Source organism: Phocoena sinus, chromosome 10 (assembly GCF_008692025.1).
Source record: "Phocoena sinus isolate mPhoSin1 chromosome 10, mPhoSin1.pri, whole genome shotgun sequence".
NCBI classification, from domain to species: Eukaryota; Metazoa; Chordata; class Mammalia; order Artiodactyla; family Phocoenidae; genus Phocoena; species Phocoena sinus.
In genome coordinates this window covers 5,737,677-5,764,571 of record NC_045772.1, presented here as the reverse complement: position 1 = coordinate 5,764,571, position 26,895 = coordinate 5,737,677, and the positions used below count along the sequence as shown (strand labels likewise).

The following is a 26,895-nucleotide window of genomic DNA, read 5'->3' as shown; positions in this document are numbered from 1 at the left end:
ACACTGAGCGCCCCCGAAGGGCGTGTCCCCCAGAGCTCTGTGCCCTGGCCCTGGGATGCCCTGTGCCCGGCAGGCTCTGGGTCTCAGGCTCTTCTGACGGAAGCAGCATCCTTCCTCTTCCATCCCAGGGACCTCCCACTCCCCCGGCTCTGGGCCTCTCTGCTCACTAGGACCCCCTTTCCCCACCTCTGGCTAATGTCCGTTTCTTAAGACAACTCAGGCATCGCACCTCCTGGGGGTCTCTCTCTGAACACCCACAGCCCGGGCTGCCCAGCCTCTCCCTCCCGGCATGCAGCTGCTGCCTTCCCGGCCGAGTCGTGAGCAACCTGAGGGTGGAGGCTTCCTTCCTCTCTGGAACCCCACAATATAGCACAGGGCTTGCAACTTAGGAAGTTTCAAGAAAATCCTGCTTAATGATTGCTCTGATGAATGGATGAATGGATGGACGCACTTTCCTCTTGTAATTTATTCTCTGCAGTCTCTCCAAAACCAAGTGCATTGCTCCTGAAATCTCGTGCTAAAAGATCCTGCCTGGCTTCAGTTACCAGGTTTCCTTTCACAGCGGCCTCCTTCAGGCTTGACGGTTGTGTACCTTTAACCCTCAGTGAGCCAGGCTAGCTTAACACGCATGTGCTCCCCACTCTGTCCGCCCCTGTGCAGTTAGCTGGGACCACGGCCCGGCCCTGGGCCGCGGGCTGTGGGCACAAGTGTGTCCTTCTGGGCCGAAGCCCGCCGAAGCCCATGTGTGGTCCTGTGCTCTGCAGGTCCCAGGGGACCCTGCTGAGGGATGAGGCCACAACTGGAAGCCAGATCCCGAATCACCACTTGGAAGAGAACCGTCCAGAAGAGCCGCTAGACATGCTAGACTTCGTGTGAATAAAAACTAAGCACGCATGTGCCAGGTCACTGAGATGGGGGAGTTAATGCACTAATTTACTTCCAGCGTAAACAAGACCTGCCAGGCTAACCCGGAGCTCTGAAAGCGCGCGCTTCACAGGTGCTTCGTAAATGTCGAGTGAACAATGGATGCTGACAAGTTTTGTCTATATTCTCCCTATTTTCTAATTCTGTGTTTTCGAAAGAGCTGAACGTTATTTTCCTACTCACTTCCAGCTACCCAGTTTTGGCGGGGGCTTTCCTCGTCTCACTAGCAGACCCCGGGAGCTGGCAGAGTGTCACGTTGGCCCCAGCTGCTCCCTGCCTTGCCGGGGGTCCCTGTCACTCCCGCCGGGTGGGAGAATGCCCCTCCCCCTGTACGGGCGACTGCAGGAGGCTCCTGGTGCCTGCACAGCCTGGCGCGGGCCACCACCTTGCCGCCTAGCCCTCCTGCTTTGTAAGGCAGGCAGGGACTTGGAGGGAGTGGACCAGGGTGAGTCAGGGTCAGCAAACGCTGAGCCATTGAGAGGAGCAGGCCAGGAGGTGGAATGAGGGTGAGGACGGCTAACCAAGATCATGGAAACGCCTAGAAAATGGATGAAAAAACCACACCACCAAGTTTATCCTCTCTGCTGAGTGGGGTACGGCTGCTTTCTTGCTGTTGTCTTTTCTTTTCCTTTATGCTTCTCTAGATTTTCTGAGTCTTCTAAAATGAGTATGCATTAATATTGTAATCAGAAAATAATTTCAAATCTATATGATCTTTTTGCTACTAATTTTTATGCTTATCTACGCCAGGTACCCTCTTTATATCATTTGGTTCCCATTGCCATCCCACTGGAGAGATTACTGAAGCTCAGAGAAGGTGAGCCACTGGCCCAAGGTCACACAGCTCAGTCCGGGCGCCATGGGCCAGGGTGCAGGCCCCCTCAGAGCATAGCCCCTCAGCTGCGGGTTCACTTCCTAAATCTCTCTCACACCTGTCACTTCCGTCCCAGTCCTCCAGGCACGACCCAGGGAAGACAGCCCTGAATTCACCTCTGTGCCTCCCTCCCCGTCTCTGGCAATTCATCCTCCTCCCCGTGGCCAGAGTGATCTTTCTGGAACGTGGGCCTGCCTCCCTCTTTCCCCACCAAACACTTGGCCTTCAGGATGGGGTCCCCACCTCGCCCTGCCCTTCACGATGTGGCCCCACCAAACACTTGGCCTTCAGGATGGGGTCCCCACCTCGCCCTGCCCTTCACGATGTGGCCCCACCAAACACTTGGCCTTCAGGATGGGGTCCCCACCTCGTCCTGCCCTTCACGATGTGGTTCAGCTGATGCGCAGCCTCCCCTTCTGCCTGGCCACCCAGGTGACCCCCCAGCCCTGGAATGTGACACACCCTTTGCCCTTTGGCTGGACATTCATCTGGTGGCTCTCGACCCCGCGCTTGCCCTTTGCACATCTTCCCAGCTGCCCCCTGGCTGCCCCCAGGGAGCTGTGCCCTTGGAGGTGGGAAGAGGGCAGGGCCAGGCTGTTCCCAGGGGACCTGCTGTCATGGCTCCGTAGCTCCGGCTCAGCACAGCAGTCGAGGTTCCCGCAAATTCCGAGACAGCATCAGGAGTGGAGGCAATTTCCTGGTCTCCAAATAATACGGCCTCCCCTTTGCCCTGCAGTTGCTGGTGGGGAGCAGCTCCCTTATCTCTGTGTAACCTCCCTCGCTTGCTCTTCCAGCCTGGGGCGCAGCAGCCTCCCGGCCTCTGAGTAATAGCGCAATCCCCCTGCAGACTTCTGCTACCCCCAGCCTCCCTTGCAGGGGTGCAGCCATCAAGGGATTCTAGCCAAAAGAATTTGGGCAAAGTGATGGCCATGTTTCCAGGCCTGGTCCTTACAAAGCTGACCAGAGGGTCCTCTGTACTCTGTTCCCTTCTCTGCTGGCAGACACATAAGATCCAGGGGTGGTGGGACTCCTGGTCCCTGAATGACTGTGAACAGAGCTTCCCAACACCCACACTACATTTTGACATCATTATGGGGCAAGCCCCTGGGATGCTGGCCTTGTTTGTTACCGCAGCCAGCCTACCCTGATCCATACACCACTTGAGCTAACTCAGCAGGGCAGAGTGAGGCACAGAGAAGTTAAGTAACTTGACAGGGGCCACACAGCTATAAGGGGTGGAGGCATGTCTGGCTGCAGAGCTCTCAACCACTCACCATCTACGGCAAACAGCCGGCTAAACAAAAGTAGATGAAATTCTCATCTCAAACAGTTTTCAGCACAGGGTAGATATTTGTGTATTTAATCATGTTAATACGTGTATAAAGAAACTTTAGCCAAAAGCAACAGTGAGTGTCTCCCTCTCATGAACATGGAACCTTGCTCTGTCCCCCATCGGGAAGAGGGCTAAGTATGCTCTCCTTCCTCACGGGGACACCTGGCTCCTACACCCCTCATTCTTGCAGCTTGCCCCATCCCTCCCTGATGGAGACCACAGTCTCTCGAGGCCCACACCCCACCAACCCCTTTTCTGAACTGCTTCCTGACTAGGCTTCCTAAAGCATGGCTTGACCCACATCACATTTTGTTGTTTCCGAATGACTCGTTAATACTGCCAGAAAGGGAGGACTGCGGCCAGGTGATCAGCCTCACCTTTCCTTCCTCAGCCTGGAGCCCAGGCACTGCTTGGAGAATGCCTCACCCGTCCTCCTGGCCCGTGGGTCAGGCAGCCCTCCTTCCCCATCTGGACCTTTGGAACAATTTCAGTTTCTCTCCCACCATGACAGCTTCCTGCTCTTCCACGGCCCCCAGCACCCATACTTTTGTCTCCCTTTCTGCTCGACATATCCCTCCTCTGGCATTTATAACAGGCGACTCTGCACCCTGGTATTGGAGTGAATGCTTCCTGCTCCCTGACAGCTCCCCGAGCGTCAGGACCACACAGTCACCTCCGCATCATCCACAGGTCTACATGGTGAGAGAGCCCCACGCATTTGGCCGCTGCACCCCATCTTCTGATTACTCAGATGGACCCACTCATCTAGTCCCTCAAAAGAGAAAACGGGTAGGGAGACCAAATTGTCCCTGAGTTGGAACTGACCTAAAACAAAACAAAACAAAACAAAAAAGAAACCAAGGATTTTGTAAGAACTTCAAGTTGCTTTTCTAAATTAGACACAAAACAGCCTAATTCTAAACTCGGCCAACATTGCAGCTTTCCCCTTTGAACAGATGAAAAGCTGAAATACTACATGGACTGCTCCGTGGGCTTGCCTCTGAGAGGACATGCAATATTGGGGTACGATCCTGCGGGGATGCAAGTGGCAGCTAACATATAATGAAGAAGAAAGTAATTCAAAGACAGAGCTGGAACTTGGAAATGGACCGCATTGTCAGTGCACCTTGAAACTTAAACATCTACACAGGGAATGTTGTAACTGGGGGCCTGGTTCAAAAACAGCTAAATCTAAAGCACATTTTGAAAAATGTAGTCGACATTAGGTACGAGTTTCAGTTTAAGACACTCTTGGGAAACCACTCCAAGTTACCAAAACTTTGGTGATTTTCTTCCAGCAAATTACTGATCTATAAAACAGTTGTGCAACATTGATTTCCATCTTTAGGTGATGGGGAGAGACCACTTTTCCCTTTACCCATTGCAGATCTGTCTGCTGAGCTACTTGTATTAGAGTTAAGTCTTTGGGGAGGGACTTAGTTCTCTGAAACAGTAAAAGGATGTGGTTGAACTCCTGGTTCCTTGGAAAGGCAAAACTCTCAAGTCTAGTATTTAATACTGGTGACAAGTGTTTACCTGGCTCCCCATGTTCCTGAAGGCCAGCCTGTTGGCCAAGGCTTCTTTCTACGGGGGAACAGGACAGATACAACCATAGGAAAACCATTCCTGGTCCCACCTGACCCCTGAGGAGTGACGAAAGCCTGGTGCTGAATTTGGCCATCCGGAATGAAAAGCCAGCCTTCAGATACCACTCACCTCATCCAAAGCTTCTCACATTCTCTGGGTGTGAGGGGAATATCAAAGCCGTACAGCGCGTTCTTTACATCCCGTCGTCGAAGAATGCTGTTGCCCTCATTGTCGGTTTCGATAAAATTCTACAATATTCCAAGGAGGCATTTAGTAACATGCATAATTGCTCAGACAGTATACAGGCTTTTCAATAGTCAGTATCTGGAACAAGCTAAGACATTTTTCTCCCATTCCTCCTGCTTAAAAACCTTTTAATCTATGTCCTAGATACCCTCCCCATTCCTCTAAAGAAGGTGATCGAGCAAAACACGAACAAGTGTTAACACCTAGGAGGGGCTTATTTCTGGGTAATGAGGGGTCTCAGGTGTGTGGCTTGGATTCTTCTCTGACCAACAACTTGGGATCAAACACTGTTAGAAATAAGAGTCAACCAGAGCCTGGGAAATGAGGCGTAGCCCACACTGCTGAGCTTATCACAACTTGAGATCAAACACTGTTAGAGATAAGAGTCAAGCAGAGCCTGGGGAATGAGGCGCAGCCCACACTGCTGAGGTCATCATCTCCACGATGCAGCGAAGTTGGCTGCCCGGCTGTCTGTCAGAGGGGAAATGAGGGACATGAGACTCTGGTTGTTGTGATAAGGTGGTATGGTACCATTTTAATATCCCTGAGGGGTACAAAAGGCATCTGGGGATTTGTCACCACAGACTAGAAGAGCAGGTAGCACAGGGCATTCCACTCTGTCTTAAATTGTTTCCGAACAATAGCTCATTCGCTCCTCCTTCTAATACACTGTGAGGGAGACATAGTGGGTCCATCTCCCAAGTCCTCTGCGAGCATCATACCTAACGGTGAAACCACGAAACATTCCCTGTAAGATCAGGAACCAGGCAAGAATATCTCTATCGCCCTCTATTCATCATTGTACTGGAGGTGCCCGCCAGTGTAGTTAGGCAAGTTAAAATTGTTAAAAGGTGTACAAACAGGGCAGGGAGAAATACAATTGTCATTTATTCACAAATGACATGACTGCATATATAAGAATACAAGGAATCCATAAATAAATTATTACACTAAGAGGCTTTGGCAAGAAATCTGGATTCTCTATCAATACATAAAATTATCCACATTTTTATATCTCAGACATGGAAAATGAATTAAAAAAATAACATTTACAGTAGCATCAAAAATAGAAAGTTTGAGGAATAAATCTTATAAATGATTGTAAGACTTCTACACAGGAATGTCTAAAACTTTTTTGAAAGATATTTAAAAAGATCAAAATAAATGGAAATACAATGTGTTCATTAATCGGAAGGCTCCATGTAGTAGAGATGTCATTTCTTGCCAAACATCCCAATAGTTTTTTTTTTCTTTGTGGAACTTGACAAACTGATTCAAAAACTCTCAGAGAACAAGGAGGCAGGACTTGCCAACCAGCTAATTAAGATGTCTTACTAAGTTATGGGGACTCTAAAGATGTGGTACTGGTGCCAAGATAGACAAACTGACCAATGAACCAGAAGGAGGAGCCCAGAAACACCCACGGGCACTGATGCAGGACAGTGGTGATGCTGCAGATCAGCGGGGGAAAAGATGGACTTTGCAATGAATGGTGCCAGGACAACTGGATCGCCATACGGAAGATGGAATTGGATCCCCACAGCATGACACGTGACACTTCCAGTGCTGATGTCAAGACCTGAATGTGAAAGGTGAGGCTGTGAAGCTGCTAGGGAGATCGTAGGAGAATATCTTCATGACTTCAGGGCAGGGTTTCTTCAACAAGAGCTTTAGGGAGTAGTTAAAAATGTGACTACATTAAATGAAGAACTTATATTTATCAGAAGATATCATATAAAGAGGGTGAAAACAGGAAAGGGTGTGGCCATGATGTCAGAGTAGGAAGACCCTGAGCTCACCTCCTCCCATGGACACGCCAAAATTACAGCTATTAACAGAGAAACTGTTGATGAGCAAACCCAGAAGACTCGCAGAAAAGAGCTTCTACAGCTACCGATATAAGGAAGGAACCACAGTGAGGCCAGAGTCATGGTATAGTCAAGACCCATACCCCTGGCAACCCATAAATGGGAGGATAATTACAATTGCAGAGGTTCTCCCCAAGAAGCAAGGGATCTGTGCCCCACATTGGGCTCCCCAGCCTGGGGTTCCTGCGCTGGGAAGATGAGCCCCCAGAACATTTGGCTTTGAAGGCCAGCAGGGCTTACTCTCGGGAGTATCAGAGGGCTGTGAGAAATAGAAACTCCACTCCTAAAGGGTGCACACAAAATCTCTGGGCCCCAGGGTAGAAACAGTAATTTGAAAGGAGCCTGTGTCAGACCCACCTGCTGATCTTGGAAAGCCTCTTAGAGAAACAGAAGGCACCTGGGGCTTGCCCTGGGATCATAGACACTGGTGGCAACCATTCTGGGGGAGCTCGTTCTACCATGTGGACACTGGGGTTAGCAAACGCCGTTCTGGAATACTCCCTCTATCTTATTAATGCTGGAACCTGGCCTGCCCACCAGCCTGTCAGCACCAGTACTGGGATGCCTCAGGACAAGCAAGCAGCTGGGCAGAGACACAGTCCCTCTCCCCAGCAGGCCTGCTGCCTTAAGACACCCTGAGCCCACCACAGGGTCCAGGACTCATCCCCACATACCAGTGCACTGGCACGAGCTCTGGGACCAGCCTCACCATGAGTGGATAGGCATCAGCCCCAGGACCCCCAGGGCCCTGGCCCTGACCACTAGCAGTCTCTAATATCAACTCCAGGACCCCCAGGGCCTTGAAGCCAGAGATCCTGAGATGTGGCTCCACCCACCAGTGGAGCAGCACTAGCCCCAGGACCAGCCTTACCCACCAGTGGGCGAGCAAAAGCCCTAGGACCCCCTGGTTCCTGACCCCACCCACCAGCCCCAGGACCACCACAGCTCTTCAGACAGCCACCCTGGGATCTAGCCCCACCCAACAGGCAGGCTGAAACAAGCTGCAAGACACCTTGGACCCCACAGAGAGGTGCCCCAGGATCCAGCCCCAACCACCAGTGGGCCAACAGCAGCTTTAGGACATGCCAGACCCTGTAGCCAGCTGTGTCAGGAATTAGCCCTTCCTACCAGCAGGCTGACACTAGATCCAGGACACCCAGCCCTGCAACCACCCACCCCAGAACCTGGCTTTGCCTACCAGGGGGCCAGCACTAGCCCTGGGACCCCCTGGGGCCCTGTAGTCAGAAGCCTCATGACCTGGCCCCACCCACCAGCAGCCAGTGGCCTCTGCACAAGGCAGAGCCTGGCAACCAACTGGACTGTGGGCCAGCCATGCCTACCAGACCACCCACAGCAGTCAGCCTGACCCACCAGGAGAAGCCACACCACCCACATAGGGGGCACCCCTAGAGCATACAGCTCTGTTGACCAGAGGGGAGTGTGCTGCTGGGATGTGGAGGATGTCTCCGACAAAAGGCTACTTCTGCAAGATCAGGAAACATAACCAACCTACCAAATACATAGAAATAAAAGCAGCAAATTAGGCAAAATAAGGCAACAGAGGAGTATATCCCAAATGAAGGAACAAGATAAAACCCCAGAAGAACTAAGTAAGGTGGAGATAGGCAACCTACCCAATAGAGTTTGAAATGATGATCATAAAGAAGCTCAAAGAAATCAGCAGAAGAATGGATAAACACAGTGAGAAGTTTAACAGGGTTAGAAGATATAAAGAAGAACAAAACAGAGCTGAAGAATACAATAATTAACACACATTAAAAGGAATAAAAAAATAACATAAATAAAAAACACACTAAAAGGCATCAACATATTAGATGATGCAGAGGAATAGATCAGTGAGCTGGAAGACAGAGTAGTGGAAATCACTGAAACAGAACAGAAAAAAAGAATAAAAAGAAATGAGGACAGTTTAAGAGACCTCTGGGACAACATCAATGTAACAACATTCGCATTATAGGAATCCCATGAGGAGAAGAGACAGAGAAAGGGGCAGAGAACATATTTGAAGACATAATAGCTGAAAACTTCCCAAACCTGGGAAAGGAAACAGACATCCAGGAACAGGAATCACAGAGAGTACCAAACAGGATCAACGCAAAGAGGATCAAAGCAAAACACATTGTAATTAAAATGGCAACAATTAAAGATAAAGAAAGAATATTAAAAGCAGCAAGGAAAAAGCAACAAACTACATACAAGGAATTCCCATAAGGCCATCAGCTAATTTTTCAGCAGAAACTCTGCAGGCTAGATAGAAGGGAGTGGCACAATGTTTAAAGTGATGAAAAGGGAAAATCTACAACCAAGAATACTCTATCCAGCAAGGCTTTCATTCAGACTTGACGGAGAGATAAAAAAAATTTTTACAGACAAGCAAACGTTAAGAGCTCAGCACCACCAAATGAGCTTTACAAGAAATGTTAAAGGGAATTCCCTAAGTGAAAAAGAAAAAGGCCACAGCTAGAGACATGAAAATTATGAAAGAAAAAAGCTCATTGGTAAAGGCAAATATACAGTAAAGGCAGAAATCAACCACATGTAAAGCTAGTAGGAAGGTTAAAAGACAAAAGTAGTAAAATCATCTATATCCACAAAAAGTAGTTAAGGGATACACAAAACAAAATGATGTAAAATAAGATGTCAAAAACAGCAAGTGTGTGTGTGTGGTAAAAATGCCAGGATTGTTAAAATACATTTGAACTTAATAGCCCAGCAACTTAAAATAATCACATGTATATATAGATTGCTATATAACCTTAACAATAACAACAGACAAAAGATCTATAATAGACACACAGAAAAAAAAAAGGAATCCAAACGTAACACTAGAGATAGTCGTCAAACCGCAATGGCAGAGAGCAAAAGAAGAAGAAAGGAACAAAAAAGAACTATAAAAAGATCCCAAAACAATTAACAAAATGGCAATAAGTACATACCTATCAGTATTTATATTAAATGTGAATAGACTAAATGCTCCATCAAAAAACACAGAGTGGCTGAATGGATACATAAACAAGACCTATATGTATGCTGTCTACAAGAGGCTCACTTCACCTCTAAAGACACACACCCACTGAAAGTGAGGGGATGGAAAAAGATATTCCATGCAAATGAAAATGAAAAGAAACCAAGGGTAGCAATACTTATATCAGATAAAATAGACTTTAAAGACTGTAACAAGAGAGAAAGAAGGACATTACATAATGATCAAGAGATCAATCTAAAGAAAAGGTATAACAATTCTAAATATATATGCACCCAATACAGAAGCACCTAAATACATAAAGCAAATATTAACAGACAAAAAGGGATAAATAGACAGTAACACAATAATAGTAGGGGACTTTAATATCTCACTGACATCAATGGACAGATCATCCAGACAGAAAATGAATAAGGAAACATTGGCTTTAAATGACACGTTAGATCCGATAGACCTAATTGATATATATATATAGAATCAAAAAGCAGCAGAATACACACTCTTTTCAAGTGGACATGGAATGTTCTCCAGATCACATGATAGGACACAAAACAAGTCTCAGTAAATTTAAGAAAACTAAAATAATATCAAGCTTTATTTTTGACCACAGCACTGTAAGACTAAACATCAACTGTAAGAAACAAATTGCAAAAATCACAAACATGTAGAGACTAAACACTATGCTACTAAACAACCGATGGATCACTGAAGCAATCAAAGAAGAAATAAAAAAAATACCTGAAGACAAAAGAAAATGGAAATACAAGGACCCAAAATCTATGGGACACAGCAAAAGCAGTTCCAAGAGGGAAGTTTATAGCAAAACAAGCCTATCTCGGGAAAAAAGAAAAATCTCAAATAAATAACACAAGCTTACACCTAAAGGAACTAGAAAAAGAAGAGCAAAACCCAAAGTTAGTAGAAGGAAAGAAATCATAAAGACCAGAGCAGAAATAAATAAAATACAGACTTAAAAATACAATAGAAAAGATTAATGGAACTAAGAGCTGGTTCTTTGAAAAGATAAACACAATTGATAAACCCTTAGCCAGACTCATCAAGAGAAAGAGAGGGCCCAAACCAATAAAGTCAGAAATGAAAAAGGAGAAGTTACAACCGTCACTACAGAAACACAAAGGATCACAAGAGATTACTATGAACAATTATATGCCAATAATATGGACAACCTAGGAGAAGTGGACAAATTCCTAGAAATGTACAATCTCCCAAGACTGAACTGGGAAGAAATAGACCAATTACTAGTAATGAAGTTGATTCAGTAAGAAAAGAACTCCCAAAAAACAAAAGTCCAGGGGCAGACAGCTTCACAGGTGAATTTTACCAAAGATTTAGAGAAGAGTTGTCAATCTTTCTCAAAATTTCCAAGAAACTGCAGAAGAAGGAATGCTTATGAACGCATTCTATGAGGTCAGCACCACCCTGATGCCAAAACCAGACAAAGATATCACAAAAAAACAAAATTATAGGTCACTATCACTGATGAACATGTATACAAAAATCCTCAACAAAATATTAGCAAGCCAAATTCAACAATACCTTAAAAAAGATCATACACCATGATCAAATGGGATTTCTCCCAAGGACGCAAGGATGGTTCAGTATCTGCAAATCAATGAACGTGATACACCACATTAACAAACTGAAAAACAAAAATCATATGACCATTTCAATTGATGCAGAAAAAGCTTTGGACAAAATTCAACACCCATTTATGATAAAAACTCTCAACAAAGTGGGTATAGAGGGAACATACCTCAACATAATAAAGGCCATATATGATAAGTCCACAGCTAACATCACACTCAATTGTGAAAAGCTGAAAGCATTTCCTCTAAGATCAGGAACAAGACAAGCATATCCACTCTCACCATTTTTATTCAACATAGTACTGGAAGGCCTAGCCACAGCAATCAGACAAGAAAGAGAATGAAAAGGAATCCAAATTGGAAAGGAAAAAGTAAAACTGTTACTGTTTAAAGATGACATGATACTATACGTAAAAAATCCTAAAGATGCCACCAAAAAACTACTAGAGCTCATCGATGAATTTGGTAAAGTTGCAGGATACAAAACTAATATATAGAAATCTGTTGCATTTCTATACACTAATAATAAACTATCAGAAAGAGAAATTAAGAAAATCATATCAAAAAGAATAATATATCTAGGAATAAATCTAACTAAGGAGGTAAAAGACCCATATTCTGAAAACTATAAGATACTGATGAAACAAATTGAAGATGACACAAACAGATGGAAAGATATACCATGTTCATAAGTTGGAAGAATTAATATTGTTAAAATGACCACACTACCCAAGGCAATCTACAGATTCAATGCAATCCCTATCAAAATACTGCTGGCATTTTTCACAGAACTAGAACAAATAATTCAAAAATTTGTATGGAAACACAAAAGACCCCAAATAACCAAAACTGTATTGAGAAAGAAGAACAAAACTGGAGGTATCACACTAACTGATTTCAAACTAAACTACAGAGCTACTATCATAAAAACAGTATCCTACTGGCACAAAAACAGACACATAGGGCTTCCCTGGTGGCGCAGTGGTTGAGAGTCCGCCTGCCGATGCAGGGGACACGGGTTCGTGCCCCGGTCTGGGAGGATCCCACATGCCGCGGAGCGGCTGGGCCCGTGAGCCATGGCCGCTGAGCCTGCGCGTCCGGAGCCTGTTCTCCGCAACGGGAGAGGCCACAACAGTGAGAGGCCCGCGTAACGCATAAAAAAAAAAAAAAAAAAAAAAAAAAACAGACACATAGATCAATGGAACAGAATAGAGAGCTCAGACATGAATCCACACTTACATGGGCAATTAATCTATGACAAAGGAAGCAAGAATATACCATGGGGAAAAGACAGCCTTATCAGTAAGTGGTGTTGGGAAAACTGGACAGCTACATGCAAAAGACTCAAACTGGAGTACTCTCTCACACCATGCACAGAATAAATTCAAAATAGATTAAAGTCTATTTAATCAGTTGTAAGACCTGAAACCATAAAACTTCCAGAAGAAAACATAGGCAGTGCTCTGACATCCATCGTAGTAGTGGTTTTTTGGATACGTCTCCTCAGGCAAGGGAAACAAAAGGAAAAATAAACAAATGGGACCGCATCAAACTCAAAAGCCTTTGCACACAGCAAAGGAAACTATCAAGAAAACAAAAGGCCACTTATTGAATTGGAGATGATATTTGCAAATGATATATTCTTATAAGGAGTTAATCCAAAATATACAAAGAACTCATAGAACTCAACACCAAAAAAACCAAACAACTTCATTAAAAACTGGAGTTGCAGCATAATGTACAGTAGCCAAGATATGGAAGCAACTTAAGTATACATTGAGAGATGAATGGATAAAGAAGATGTGGTATATACACATATATACAATGCAGTATTACTCAACCATAAAATAAGAACAAAATCTTGCCATTTGTGACAACACGGATGGACCTAGAAGCATTATGCCAAATGAAAGAAGTCAGACAGGGAAAGACAGATACTGTATGGCTTCACTTCAGTGTGGCATCTAAAAAATACAACAAATGAACAAACAGAACAAAACAGAAACAGAGTTATAGCTGCAAAGAACAAACAGGTGGTTACCAGAGAAGAGGGGGCTGGGAGGAGGAAAGAAATAGGTGAGGGCGATTAAGCGGTACAAACTTCCAGTTGCAAAACAAATGAGTCACAGGTATAAAAGCTACAGTGTGGAGAATACAGTCAAATAACTAAGTAATATCTTTGTGGTGACACATCATAACTAGACTTATCCTGGTGATCATTTTGAAATGAACAGAAGAAAAATCACTATGTTGTATAACAGGAACTAACATAGTCTTTTAGGTCAATTATACTCTAAAAACAAAGAAACAAGCATACAAACAATTCATAGAAAAAGAGATCAGATTTGTGATTACCAAAAGCAAGGGGTGCGGGGAGGGGCTATTGGATGAAGGTGGTCAACAGGTACTACAAACTTCCGGTTCTAAGATAAATAAGTACTAGGGATGTAATGTACAACATGATAAATATCATGAATACAGCTGAATATAATGAACACAGCTGTATGTATAACATATATATAATATATAACACATCTGTATGTTATACACGAAAGTTAAGAGACTAAAACCTAAGAATTCTCATCACACACAACATTTTTTTCTAATTCTTTAATTTCATATTTATATGAGATGATAAATGTTCACTAAATTTATTGTGATAATCATTTCACAATATACGTAAGTCAAATCATTACGCCATACACCTTAAACTTGTATGGTGCTGTTTGTCAATTATATCTCAATAAACTGGAAGAAAAATTAAATTAAAAATTTTTTTAAAGGGTGAAGACTGAACACAAACTGAGAGAAGATATCTGCATCACGTACCACTTACAAGAATCTACGGGCCAAAACAAAGTAAGCGTTCCCACTGACCAAGGAAAGAAACACAGACAAGCCAGTGTGAAAACTGTAAAAAAGTCTCAAGCAGGCACTTCGCAGATAAAGAAAACTGACTAATGAATAAATAAATGAAAAAATGCCCAATTTCATTAGTAAACAACAAATGCTAATTAAAACAGCAACGAGCTACTGCTACACATCCACTGGAGGGGAAGAAAGTAAGACGTCTAAGAGTCCCAACAGAGCCCTGTGACCCACAATGTCGAAAATATTTACTGTCTTGCCCTTCACAGAAAAAGTGTAGCTCCCTGGTCTAAGATACTGTTAACATTCTATTCCTTCATCTGGATGGTGGTTACATGGTGGCGTACAATCTGGGATACACGGTGACTACACATTATACACACTTATTTAAACTACACATATACATTATACATATAATACATATATATTATAAAACATGTATGTTAAATGTGCATATATACATACATATTACATATACATAGTTACATACATATATTATTTTTATATTCCACTGTAGCGTCACAAATTAAAAAACAATTAAGCTTAAAAAAGTTAGGCCTGGGGCTTCCCTGGTGGCGCAGTGGTTGAGAGTCCGCCTGCCGATGCAGGAGACATGGGTTCGCGTCCTGGTCCGGAAAGATCCCACATGCCGCGGAGCGGCTGGGCCCGTGAGCCATGGCCACTGAGCCTGCGCGTCCGGGGCCTGTGCTCCGCAACGGGAGAGACCACGGCAGTGAGAGGCCTGCGTACCGCAAAAACGAAAAAACAAACAAAAAAAAGTTTGCTGAAGAAATCAATGAACTTATTTTCCAAAAACACCTAAATAGCAATGGGCATATTAAGCTGCCCCCAAATGGGACGACTCCTATGTACTTCTGAGAATGCAGCTGGAGGTGCCCCCAGCAGCGCATGGTGGAGCGGAGAGCCCCGTGACTCTATGTGAAGGTCACTAGATGACTAAACGCTGAATCCTTGTTCAAGTTCAAACACGATTTTACTGGAGAATACATCCTTTTGGATATTAGCAGGTCCTGTTTGGCAAATTCCCAACAGAAATGCGGCAGAAGGGAGACTCCACACCTTTGGTCACCTTCACCATCTCTAAATGCTGGGACCCAGAAGTGAAGAGCTGGGATGGGTGCACCGAGTGAGAACAGCCGTCTCATCTCCAGTTGGTCTAGTGGGAATACTGCTGATCTTATTTAGGTATTACACTTTCTGCTGATTTAGAATTCAGAACTAATTCCTTCAGTGCTTTAGTTAAAATAAACTGAGAGAGTGGCAGAGATATCCACATGCACAGGATCGTTTAGTCCTGTGGGGGCCAGTGAGGTGACACGACGCTTGATTCTGGACAAAGCGTGTCCTCTCCCAGCCAGGCTCAGTCCTAGAAGAGCTGGAGGAGGTCTCCGCCCGATGGACGCAAGGCTCCTGGTTTAGTAGCACAGCACCCTGGGGTCCCCAGGCCTCCTCCACACAGTTTGGGGTCCCGCACGACATCAAGGATGAAGGTGGCTACGAGAGGCCATGGAATCGAGGTGGAGTGAGAATCCACACTGACGGGGAGGACGTCACCCAGCCAGGAGGCCGGGACGGGAGGGGAGGGGGCCCTGCAGGGTGTCATGGTGCCGGGGGTGGAGGCGTTTCAGGAAGGATGGACTGAACAAGGCAGAAACAAAGGCCTCCACAGCCTCTGGCCACTCCCAGTGGCCTGCTCCTTCCAGCGCCCATCTGCTTTGTTAATAATCTGTCACTTCCCCTGGTCCGTGAGCTCCACCAGGCAGGAGCAGACAGGCCTTGGTTACCACTGAACCCGGCGCACAAACCCCTGTGCAGTGAGTCTGTGCTAAGTCAAAGCGGGGTCGGATGAAGCTGCGAAGGGCCCTGGCCGTGGCCCTCGGGAGTCCCTGGAGTCAGACCACAGGGCGGGGCTGCTCCCATGAGGGGAAGGAGGGCAGGGCAGCTGAGAGGGGAGGCACACTGGGGAGAAGGGGCTTTTTCTTAAATAGGTTTGAGGGAGTTTGAAGGCCAGAGAGAAGCAGGGATGGGGCGGGCACACGGGAAGGTGGTCAGGTGGCCAGCTCTGCCCTCTCCCCAGCTGGCGCTGCTGTGGCCTGTGTGGCTGCTGCTTACAATCCAGAGCTTGCCCTGCACTCCGCGACCCAAAGGACTGCTCTGGAAGGCTGGCCCGGCCTCGATCTGTGTGACCCAAAGGACTGCTCTGGAAGGCTGGCCCGGCCTCAATCTGTGCGACCCAAAGGACTGCTCTGGAAGGCTGGCCGGCCTCAATCTGTGCGACCCAAAGGACTGCTCTGGAAGGCTGGCCCGGCCTCGATCTGTGTGACCCAAAGGACTGCTCTGGAAGGCTGGCCCGGCCTCCATCAGTGTGACCCAAAGGACTGCTCTGGAAGGCTGGCCCGGCCTCGATCTGTGTGATTTGCCGCCCTGGGCTGGCACAGTCAAGGCTGTGAGGCAGCCCGGGTGCTTAACAGGTCTTAAAAGCGGGACTTCTCATCGGGCACAGGCCAAGACAGAGCAAACATAGATAGAAAATGACCACATGAAACAAAGTGGAGACATTCTTCAGAATAGTGTGAAAATACTTCCATAATGCAGGATACAAATACTTTTTTAAATGAAGTTTTTGTGTCCTTGTTGCATTGAGAAGTGGTGACCCCATATCCTAGACCTCAGGATGACCCACGCTTGCATTTCAGATCTACTGTCCTGCAGGTACAGCTGCCATTGTTAAGAGTATGTTTCCCATCTTGACACCATCATCACAGTTTACACAATTGCACATGGAGGGTATTCACCTTCAAACTATGCTTTCTATAATTTTAGCAAGACAGGAAGAAATACCTCTTTAAAAAGCATGCTTATATCTGTGTAAAAACAAGAATGATAGCATCTTACATTTTTCATTAAAATTTTTAACTCATATCAAACCTGAGATAAAGCCAGCAATTTCAGTCCATGTAACTCTTAAAATTACTTATTTTTCTAAAGATCAATTGACCTTGAATGTGAGAATTTATTTTGAAAAAGTATTTTAAGAAGAAAAGGAGTCCTTAAATTGCTATACAAAGTTGCGTTGCCATCTTAGTGACTGGATGGAAAATAGCTCCCTCATCACAATGATCCTGGAACATTGAAATCGATTCCCTTTCCTTTTAAGGAAATAATCATTTTCTTACCTTAGACAAGTCTGACCATCTGGTTTTTGCTTTGGTAACAAGATACTGATGAGCCTGTTCACAAGCTAGTTCTGAATCTGCAACCTTCTGTTTTGGTCTTAAAAGAAAAAAAAAAAGAATCTGTTTAATTTAATGGACTCATTAATCTCTCAAGGGATTCTCCTACCCCGGTTTGTTTCAAAGATAGCGTTAAAGTCTGCTATTTCACATCTGGTCTAACTTAATTCTTAAAATACAGTCTTATTTCCCCAGCTACATGTTAGGGAAATCTTAAATTTTAGGAGTACTTGCTTATTTCCAGATAAATGCTGTTCAACTTTTCCTGCAGTTCACAAAACAAAAAGGGCTCATTTATTCCCAGAGGGATAAAAAACACACTATAACATTGTCTTCAGATGAAGACAACTAAAAACTTGTATTTCTGAACGTACACGTTGGCGTGATCACGCAGACCAAAGCTAACAGTCCAGGAACACTGTGGGAACGTGACCTACAGACTCAGTCTCAGCTCATGTTCAAAGGTTAGGTCTGTGGGATGTAAAATGATCAAAACTCTGTTTAGTCACAGAACGATGGGCGCCAAGGACACTTTAAAAAAAGACTGTGGCTAGGCCTCCACGGGGCACAGTGAAGACTGTGGCTGAAGGAGTTTGGGGTGCCCTGGATTCTTCCAATCACTAAAACAAATTAGGGGCGCGTGAAACCCTGTAAAACCCTTGGCCACTTCTTTCTCCTCGGTCGCCTTGCTTGGAACCACGCTTGCGCACAGGCACGTGGGTGATCAGTGCATCTTGCCTGAGGGTGAGTAAGGGGGACACCTGAGCGAGGCCCCACAGGGACCCTCACAGGAACTTCCCCTCCAGGGAACCTGGAAAACCAGGGTGGGGACAGCACACAAGCCCCACGTCGCCCTTTTAAAGAAGTGGCGTTATTCATGCTCCAGCAGGTGAGCTGCTCGTAAGGAAAAAAAATCTAAAGTCAACCAGGAGGCCGTCAGTTGAGAAAATGCAACAGTCAAAGGTTTATGTGATTCCCCAAAGACGCGGCTTTGTAGCTGACCCTGTGTATGTGATGCCAGGTGGGGAGCACTGTGGTTTTAGGGTAATCGTGGCCTCCACAAGCTCTGTGACCAGTCAGGCTGGAACTACCGAATCTGGGTTTTCACAGCAGTGCTGGCATTGCCACCCCAGTTTGCAAAAGGGGATGCTGTGGTTTAGAGAGGTGAAATCGCGTTCCAAAAATTGCACAGCCAGTACCGGGAATCCTGGCACTGAAGCTCAGGGTCCTCCCATGCCAGAGGAAAGCCTTTCTCACCGTTGTCATTCCGTCTGAAGCTACAGTTTTGGTAGCCCCTCTACCTTCACTCCTCAGAGGAAAGGACCCATTAACTATTACATTTCACAGAGGTGAGGGCCACCCATGGTTTTTACACGCGCAGGATCTTCTTTTCACTTAATGTGTCTATTTCAATTCAACCGGAGCAGTTCTGCTGAGCACCGCTGAGTGCCAGGCACTGTGTGAGGTCCTGGGGCAAGTGAAGCCTGCAGCGCCCCAGAGAAGGCCCTCCTGGAACATCCCACTACCGTCCTACATTTTAAAAGCAGACAGCACGACACAGCACTGCAACCAACAAATTAAGCAGTAATCATTGCTCTTCATGTGGCTTCTCCTTTAAATCCTTTCTAAGAAACTCTGCTGCTGGTCTCAGCTATCCTGGACCACTCCTCAGGTCCCCTGATGACTGACAGTGTTCTGCACGCACTGATCACCAACAACACCGTGGCCCTCATTACCCCGGAGGCCCACACTGTGCTGTTGACCCATGTGTCACACGGAAAGGGTCTTATTCAGACCAGCGCTTCTTTGGTGAATTACATAAACATTGACTCCTGTGGTTTGGCAAACAAAAATTCTTGCATTTCCTCAGTGGGCAGGTGCTGAGGCCCTGCTGCAGCTGGGCGGGATCTTCTCCCTCTTCCCATGTCGCTGCTGAAATGGACCAAATGAGGTCATGCCCACTTTCATTTTCTCTCCTGGCAGATGCCAGCTTGTGGGGAACACAGGTGAACTATGGTGGCACACCTCCCCTGACTGAGACCCCCCCAAATACACACAGTCTTTAAATTCGCCAGTTGCTTCTATATTACCAAGTCCGGGGTCTCTGCTGGCTTAACGTGTGACGCTGTTAACCATCTCCCCCTCTCTAGGCACCGTCGTGATGCTGCTCTTTAAATGACACCATGGGTTGGAACACGTACCACCTGGCAAACGTGTGCCCTCAGTGAGTGACTCTCCCTCTCTGCCTGCCCCCTCGACCACTCCTCTCTCCTTCCACCCCAAAGCTTATGTACTCTTCTGAGAGGTCATCCCCGCTCCTGTCCCCAGCTACCACCTGGATGCCGTTTGCCCACACTTCTGTGCTGTTAGCACTGGTAACCTCACCTGCTTCTCCATTCCGTCTCCAACTGTCTACCGGACTTCACAGAATCATGGAATGTCAAGGGTGGAAAAGGATCCAAAGGTCCAGCAGTCTAATCTTCTATCGTTACTTTACCACTAAGGTTTTGGAAGGTTGGGTGGATTATGTTGCATTTTCACAACTATTGTTTAAAAGGACTGTAGGTCCTCATGAGGCCTATTCGCCTGCCTTCACCGTTAGGTGCCTCGTAAATCCTGTCTGAACCCAGAGGACGCACCTGGACTTCCCTCAGAAGGACGGAGATCCTGAGAGGCGTGTTCTATCTCTGCAAAGTCAACTCACTATCAAGCTGATCTCACTGTCTAGACACATGTCCAAGCAGCCTCCCTACCCAATTCCTTTTCCAGGCTATGAAGCTGGATTATTTTTCTTAGTGACTTGTGCTCAAACCAGGAGCTCCTACCTATTTCCCATTCATTTCTCCTCTGTACCATTTTATATCCTTGTCTCCTCTAGAGAGATTGGAAGGTTTTTCTGTGGCCTTTTCCAGAAGTTACTTATTTTCTCTCCTATTGTCTGCCTCTTTAGATCTTGACAATCAGTCAGATCCAGCCTTCCTATCAGCCAGACTGTCAGTCACAAATACATACAATGTGCAGCTCTAAGTCCTACAAACACAATGATGAGCATGGTGAACAGAACCCCTGTCCTCAAGGAGCTCATCCTGTGATGGCAGGAATGTACAGCAAACACATGGAAAATTTAGTGAATCAGATAACTTCAGCTACTGCATGTGACTGAGAATGATGGACCAGGGCGGGGTCCGGGGCACTTCAGCCAAGAAGACCAGAGAGCGGGGACTCCTTAAAGCATGAGTGATGACCCAGTTAAGATGGAGTAGACACACATACTTACTTCAACCTGTCTCTTCCACTGGTTACAACCAAAAACTCTAGACAGAATACAAAAAGCAACTCTCTGAAGACAGTAAAAAGTAAATAATAGGAGGCTTATGGAGAGGGAAATCAAAACTTGAAGAATGACTTACATAATGGTGAGGTTCATGGGCTTTTTTCCTCCCATATTTCCAACTTAAGGGCTGCTTAAAGGCAGTCCTAATTCTGGAACTGTGCAGTGGATATGGACAGAAAAATCTCCAAAAGAAAGTCTGTTTTTCTGACCAAAGAACTAGGAAGGTGAGCCCCTGAAGTACAAAGAGCATGGGGGAATCCCCCCTTTCTTGTCTCTTTTTACTGTCTCATTCCTGATCTGGGGCAAGCCCAGTTACAAAACTGTACTTCTATGGTGGTGCCAGCAATAGTATTGGCCAAGTAGGTACCCACAACTGAAATTCTTCTCTCTAACCAGAGGAGATGGTAAAAGGGGTCCCTGTGTTCAAGGAGGATTGGAGAAATCCACATTATTTTCTCTTTCTCGTTTTTATCTCACCATGTTGGCCTGGAGGGGGACCCAGTCATGAGAAGCACTCAGTAGCACAGAATGGCTAAAACCTAAGATTTTCCAACCAAAAGGGGTCCCTGAGTGCTGGAGAGTGTGGGGAGAAATCATAGAGAGGGCTAGAAAAAGGGACGCCCAAATGAATGAAGGAAGTTCCAGGTTCACCTGTGATGTGCACATGTGTGAAACTAACCCAGAGCAGCACAGTGAAAGCTTTGAGAACTTTACTACAGTGTAGTTAAGACTGTCTCCTGCATGCTGCACTCATGGGCTCACCTGACAGAGCTACAATGGCTTTGAAAACGGAACTGATGTTGAAACCACAGAAGGCAGGTCAGGACTTGCACCATGAAACTAAATGGGTTGATTGCCTGCCTAAAAAAGATCAATCAGTCAACGCATTACCAAGGATGTTAACAGGACCAGAGTGTCACAACATAACATTAAAAATGTCCATGATACAGTCCAAAATTACTCAATATACAGAGGACCAGGAAAATCCCAACAATTTTCAAGATAAAAGACAGCAAGCTTGACCCAGATGTTGAAATTATCATATTTTAAAGCAGCTATTATAACCATGAAGTAAGAGTACACATTCTTAAAATAAATGGAAAGACCAGTTCTGAGCAAAGAAATTGCAGTCAAAAAAAAAAAAAAAAAGAACCAAGTGGAAACTTTAGAACTGGAAAAAACAACAACTGAAATGAAATTTTCACTGGATTGGCTCAAGGACAGAATGGAGATGACAGAGGAGTGAGTCAGTGAACTTGAAAATAGATGACTAGAAATAATCTAATCTGATCAACAGAGGAAAAAGAAAGAATATATCTCCAAGGACTATGATAGAGAGACCTGTGATACAAAAACAAAAGGTCTAACACCCATGTCACTGGAGTACTGAAAGGAGAAGAGAAAAAGATTGGTACAGAAAAAAACTGAAAACTTCAGGAAATAATAGCTGAAACCTGCCCAAATTTGATGGAAAAACATAAATTTACAGATTCAGGAAGTTCAGCAAACCTCAAAAAAGATAAACGCAAAGAAAATCATGCTCAAACACATCATACTAAAACTACTGAAAACCAAAGCTAAAGAAAAAATCTTGAAAGCGACCTGAGACAAATGACACATTACAGAGAGAAAACCACTTGAATGACTGTAGATTTCTCCTCACAAACTGTGGAGGCCAGAAGACAATGGAACAACATTTTTAAAGTGTTATAACAAAAGAATTGTCAACCCATAATTCTATATCCAGAAAAAAAAACTGTTAGGAATGAAGGAGCAATAAAGATATGCTCAATGAAGGAAAATTATGATAACTTGTCTCCAGTAGACATGCTGAAAGAAGTTCTTCAGGGGAAGGAAAATGACAGCAGAGAGAGACACTTTTGAGCTTGAGAAATAAAAGAAGAGAAGCAGAAATGGTAAATACAAATATACTTTTTCTCAGAGTTTCAAAACACATGAAGCATAAATTGATAAAAATGGAAGGAGAAATAGACAGATGCAAAATTATTGTTGGTGACGTCAACACTCCTCTCTCAGTAATTGATAGAACAAATAGAAAATAAGCGAGAACCTAAACACTATAACCAACTTGATCTTATTGACATTTATAGAACCCTCCACCCAACAACAGTCCAATATACATTCTTTTCAAGATACATGGAATGTTCACCAAGACAGATGATTTCTAGGGTCATAAAATGAACCTTACCAAATTTAAAAGAATTAAAATCATACGAAGTATGTTATCTAAACTGAACAGAATTAAACTAGAAATCAATAACAGAAAGATAGTTGGAAACCATGGAAATATTTTGAAAAAACCCCCATACTTCTAAATAATCCAAGGTTTCAAGAAACAGTCTAAAGGGAAATTAGAAAATATTTTGAACTGAATGAAAATAAACACTATAACATATCCAAATTTGTGAAATGCAGCTAAATCAGTGCCTACAAGGAACCTGATAGCATTAAGGGCTCATATAGAAAAGAAAGAATTCAAATTAAAAAATCTGAGTTTTCAGCTTAAGAAAATATAAAAGGAGGGCAAACTACAGTTGATCCTTGCACAACACAGGTTTGGACAGCACGAGTCCACTTATATGCTGATTTTTCTCAACAAATATATTGGAAAAATTTTTGTAGATTTGTGACAATTTGAAAAAAATTCACAGATTAACCACATAGCCTAGAAGTACTGAAAAAAAATTAGAAAAAGTTAGATATGTCATGAATGTATAAAATATAATATATGTAGATACTAGTGTATCCTTACATAGGCATAAGGTGAGTGATATTTAATATAAAATTAATATGTTAGTTTTCTTCCTGTTTTATAACTTTGCTTTCAAAGAATTATATTACCGTACAGGGTGCTTCTCTCTCTCGCGCGCGCATTGGCGAAATTGTGTATCAGCCTATCATCACAGGCAAATGGGTTTTTTTTAGAGGAACGATTCCAATACTGTATTATGAATATGATTGGAATACTGTATGCTATAAAAATTTTATGATTCATTCTTTACTGTATAGGCTAGGCTACCATGAAGCAATTATATTGGTTACACCACACTCCCATAAAGCAATCATACTGCTGCTTCTTTGTTAACAATGCATGCATCGTTATACCTCTAAACAAATACGAATTTCTTTTTCACATTATCTTTCCAGTTTTGATGTCCAGAGTTATACACCAAAATCTATGACGCCTGCAGTGTTTTGTACTGTGTGAGACAATATTGATATGGGTACTGACAGACAGATGATTTATCTTGTAAAAGACAATGTAAACTTACAGTATTGATAAATACAGTACTATAAATGTATTTTATCTCTCTTATGACCTTTTTTTTAACATCTTTATTGGAGTGTAATTGCTTTACAATGGTGTGTTAGTTTCTGCTTTATAACAAAGTGAATCAGCTATACATATACATATATCCCCATATCCCCTCCCTCTTGCGTCTCCCTCTCACCCCCTCCATCCCACCCCTCTAAGTGGTCACAAAGCACTGAGCTGATCTCCCTGTGCTATGTGGCTGCTTCCCACTACCTATCTGTTTTACATTTGGTAGTATATATAAGTTTCTTATGACTTTCTTAATAACATTTTCTTTTCTCTAGCTTGCTTTATTGTAAGAATACAGTATGTAATACATATAACATACAAACTATGTGTTGATTGACTTTATGTTATTGGTAAGCTTCCAGTCAACAGTAAGCTGTTAGTAGTTAAGTCTGGGGGGAGTCAAAAGCTATACACAGATTTTTGACTGTGCAGGGGGTTGGCGCCCCTAACCTCTGTGTTGTTCAAGGATCAACTGTATACTTAAAGCAAGAAGAAAGGAGAAAATAGTAAAGAATAGAAATCAATGAAATCGAAACAGAAAAACAATAGAGAAAAAGAAATGAAACATAAAGCTGGTTCTTTGAAAATATCAATAAAATTGATGAACCTTCAGCTAAATGAATCAAGAACAAACGAGAGAAGACATCAACTACCAATATAAGAAATTAAAAAAGGGACATCACTAAAGACCCCACAGATATTAAAAGAACAGTAAGGGAATACTATGAACAACTTCATTTTTATGAATTTAACAACTTAGATGAAATGGACCAATAGTTCAAAAGACAAAAATTACTAAAACTCGGTCAAGAAGCAATAGAAACCCTGAATGATCCTATAACTATTAAAGTAATTCGATTTGTGGTTAAAATTCTTCTGACAAAGGAAACTCCAGGACCTGCTGATTTCATTGGTGAATTTTATCATATATTTAAAGAAGAAATAGTGATTCTGTATGATCGCGAAAATAGAAGAGTGGCATTCATGACTTTTATTCTTTCTTAGAGGTCTTCCAAAAAAGAGCAAAAAAATGTATTTATTTTCTTTATGAAATAAAACTCCTATCTTGCAATTACCATGTGGGTCCATTGAAACCTCTTAGAATATGATAGATCATGGGATCTTAGTGATCTTGATTTAATCATACTAGATCTATTTCATCATTCTAAGAAATATTCAATCATTGCTCATTAATTATTTCCAGCTATGCTAAAAAAAAGGAGACTAAATAATAAGAAGAAAACAAAAAATGATGGCATCTCCTAGCAGGATGATACAATATTGAAATGAATCACCATTATTACATCATCCTTCCGTTTTCTGATTGCACTGCTCAAAGTGTAACAGCATCTTTCAAGAAGGTAAAGAGAAGACAGTGACACCATCCTTGTCGTCTTATGTTAGCATTCACTGAATAGAGTTGAAAATTGAGAATTCTTATTTCATGCGCAAGTGGCAAAGGGAAGAAAAGTGAGATCAGGAAATGGTTCGCAATTATTAGATGAACCAGAAGATGATGGTGAACTTGATCACATAAGCCAAATCTCTTGATGACTGAGCAAGTGATACATGTCTAAGAACAAGGAAATTTGTTATTTTCATTTAGTCATTCATTCATCAGGAACGACTGGATCGTACAATATTTTGTGACAAGAAGCTGACCATCTAATTCTGCTAAAAGGACACTTGACAGTATTCTTTCATCTCTGATGATGTACATGTACCAAAATGTACTTGATGTGGGTTGTCAGTAGATAAATGGACAAGGCCCGTGTGTTTTAAACAAGGGAATGGATTGGGAGGGAACAGATGGTGTAAATGAAACAGGTCATTGGCCCAATCACTCTAATTGGTATTTACACATTTAAAAATGATGTGCAGTTATGAAGCAAACGAAATGGTCTTCCTCTCTTTGACAAAATTATGAACCTTCAAAGTTTTCAGAAGTAGTGCATTTTGATGATGCAGGTGGAAAGTGAAGGCCCGGAAGGCAGAGGGGCCCCACTGAGAGGGCAGGATGGCTTCCAATAAGGCAAGGCATCTAGGTTTGGCTGGTGGAGAGTGAGGCTGGGGAGGGTGAAAGAGGCTGAGCTCTCCAGGCAGAGGAAGTGGCCCCTCCCCAGAGGCATCCTGGGTTCCAATCTCTGTTCACCGCCCATCACCTGGGTCCTTTTGGACAAGTCAGTAACTTTTCTCTAGGCCCCAATTCCTTCAACTGCAAAGGCAGGAGGTGATGCCTCCTTAAAGGGCTGTGGGGTATGAAAAGATATACCTTCATGAAACACAGGTATGGGGTCCGGCCATGGGAAGGCTTGGCTTTCTAAAGCAGTGCCTTGGTTGGGGTCTCAAAGCTCGCCCTCCACCAGACCCTTGGAGCCCAAGCTGGGTCTCCCTGGAACCCACCGCTTCCTCTATATCCATCCTCTACTCTGGGGCTGCTGAAGGATGTTTCTATGGCACAATGTGACTCACACACTCCACGGCATAAAACCCTCTCCTGCCTACTGACCAAGCCTGGCACTCGAGCCCCGTCACATCCGGCCCTCCTGCATCTCGAGGCCTCCTCTCCCACTGTGCATGCCACTTCTGAATACGCATCCTCTCCCCATTCCCTCAATGTGCTCCACACTCCCACCTCTGTGGTTTTGCA

The 26,895-nt window shown here is 44.0% G+C and overlaps 1 protein-coding gene across 1 annotated transcript in view; it reads right to left on the bottom strand.

Annotated features, from left to right (window-relative positions):
• Window positions 1-26,895, bottom strand: part of EFCAB6 (EF-hand calcium binding domain 6) — a 219,918-nt gene that overhangs the window by 59,559 nt on the left and 133,464 nt on the right. The window contains 2 exon segments of the mRNA XM_032645421.1: window positions 4,848-4,966; window positions 17,509-17,605. Coding sequence (XP_032501312.1) covers window positions 4,848-4,966; window positions 17,509-17,605 — 216 coding nt within the window.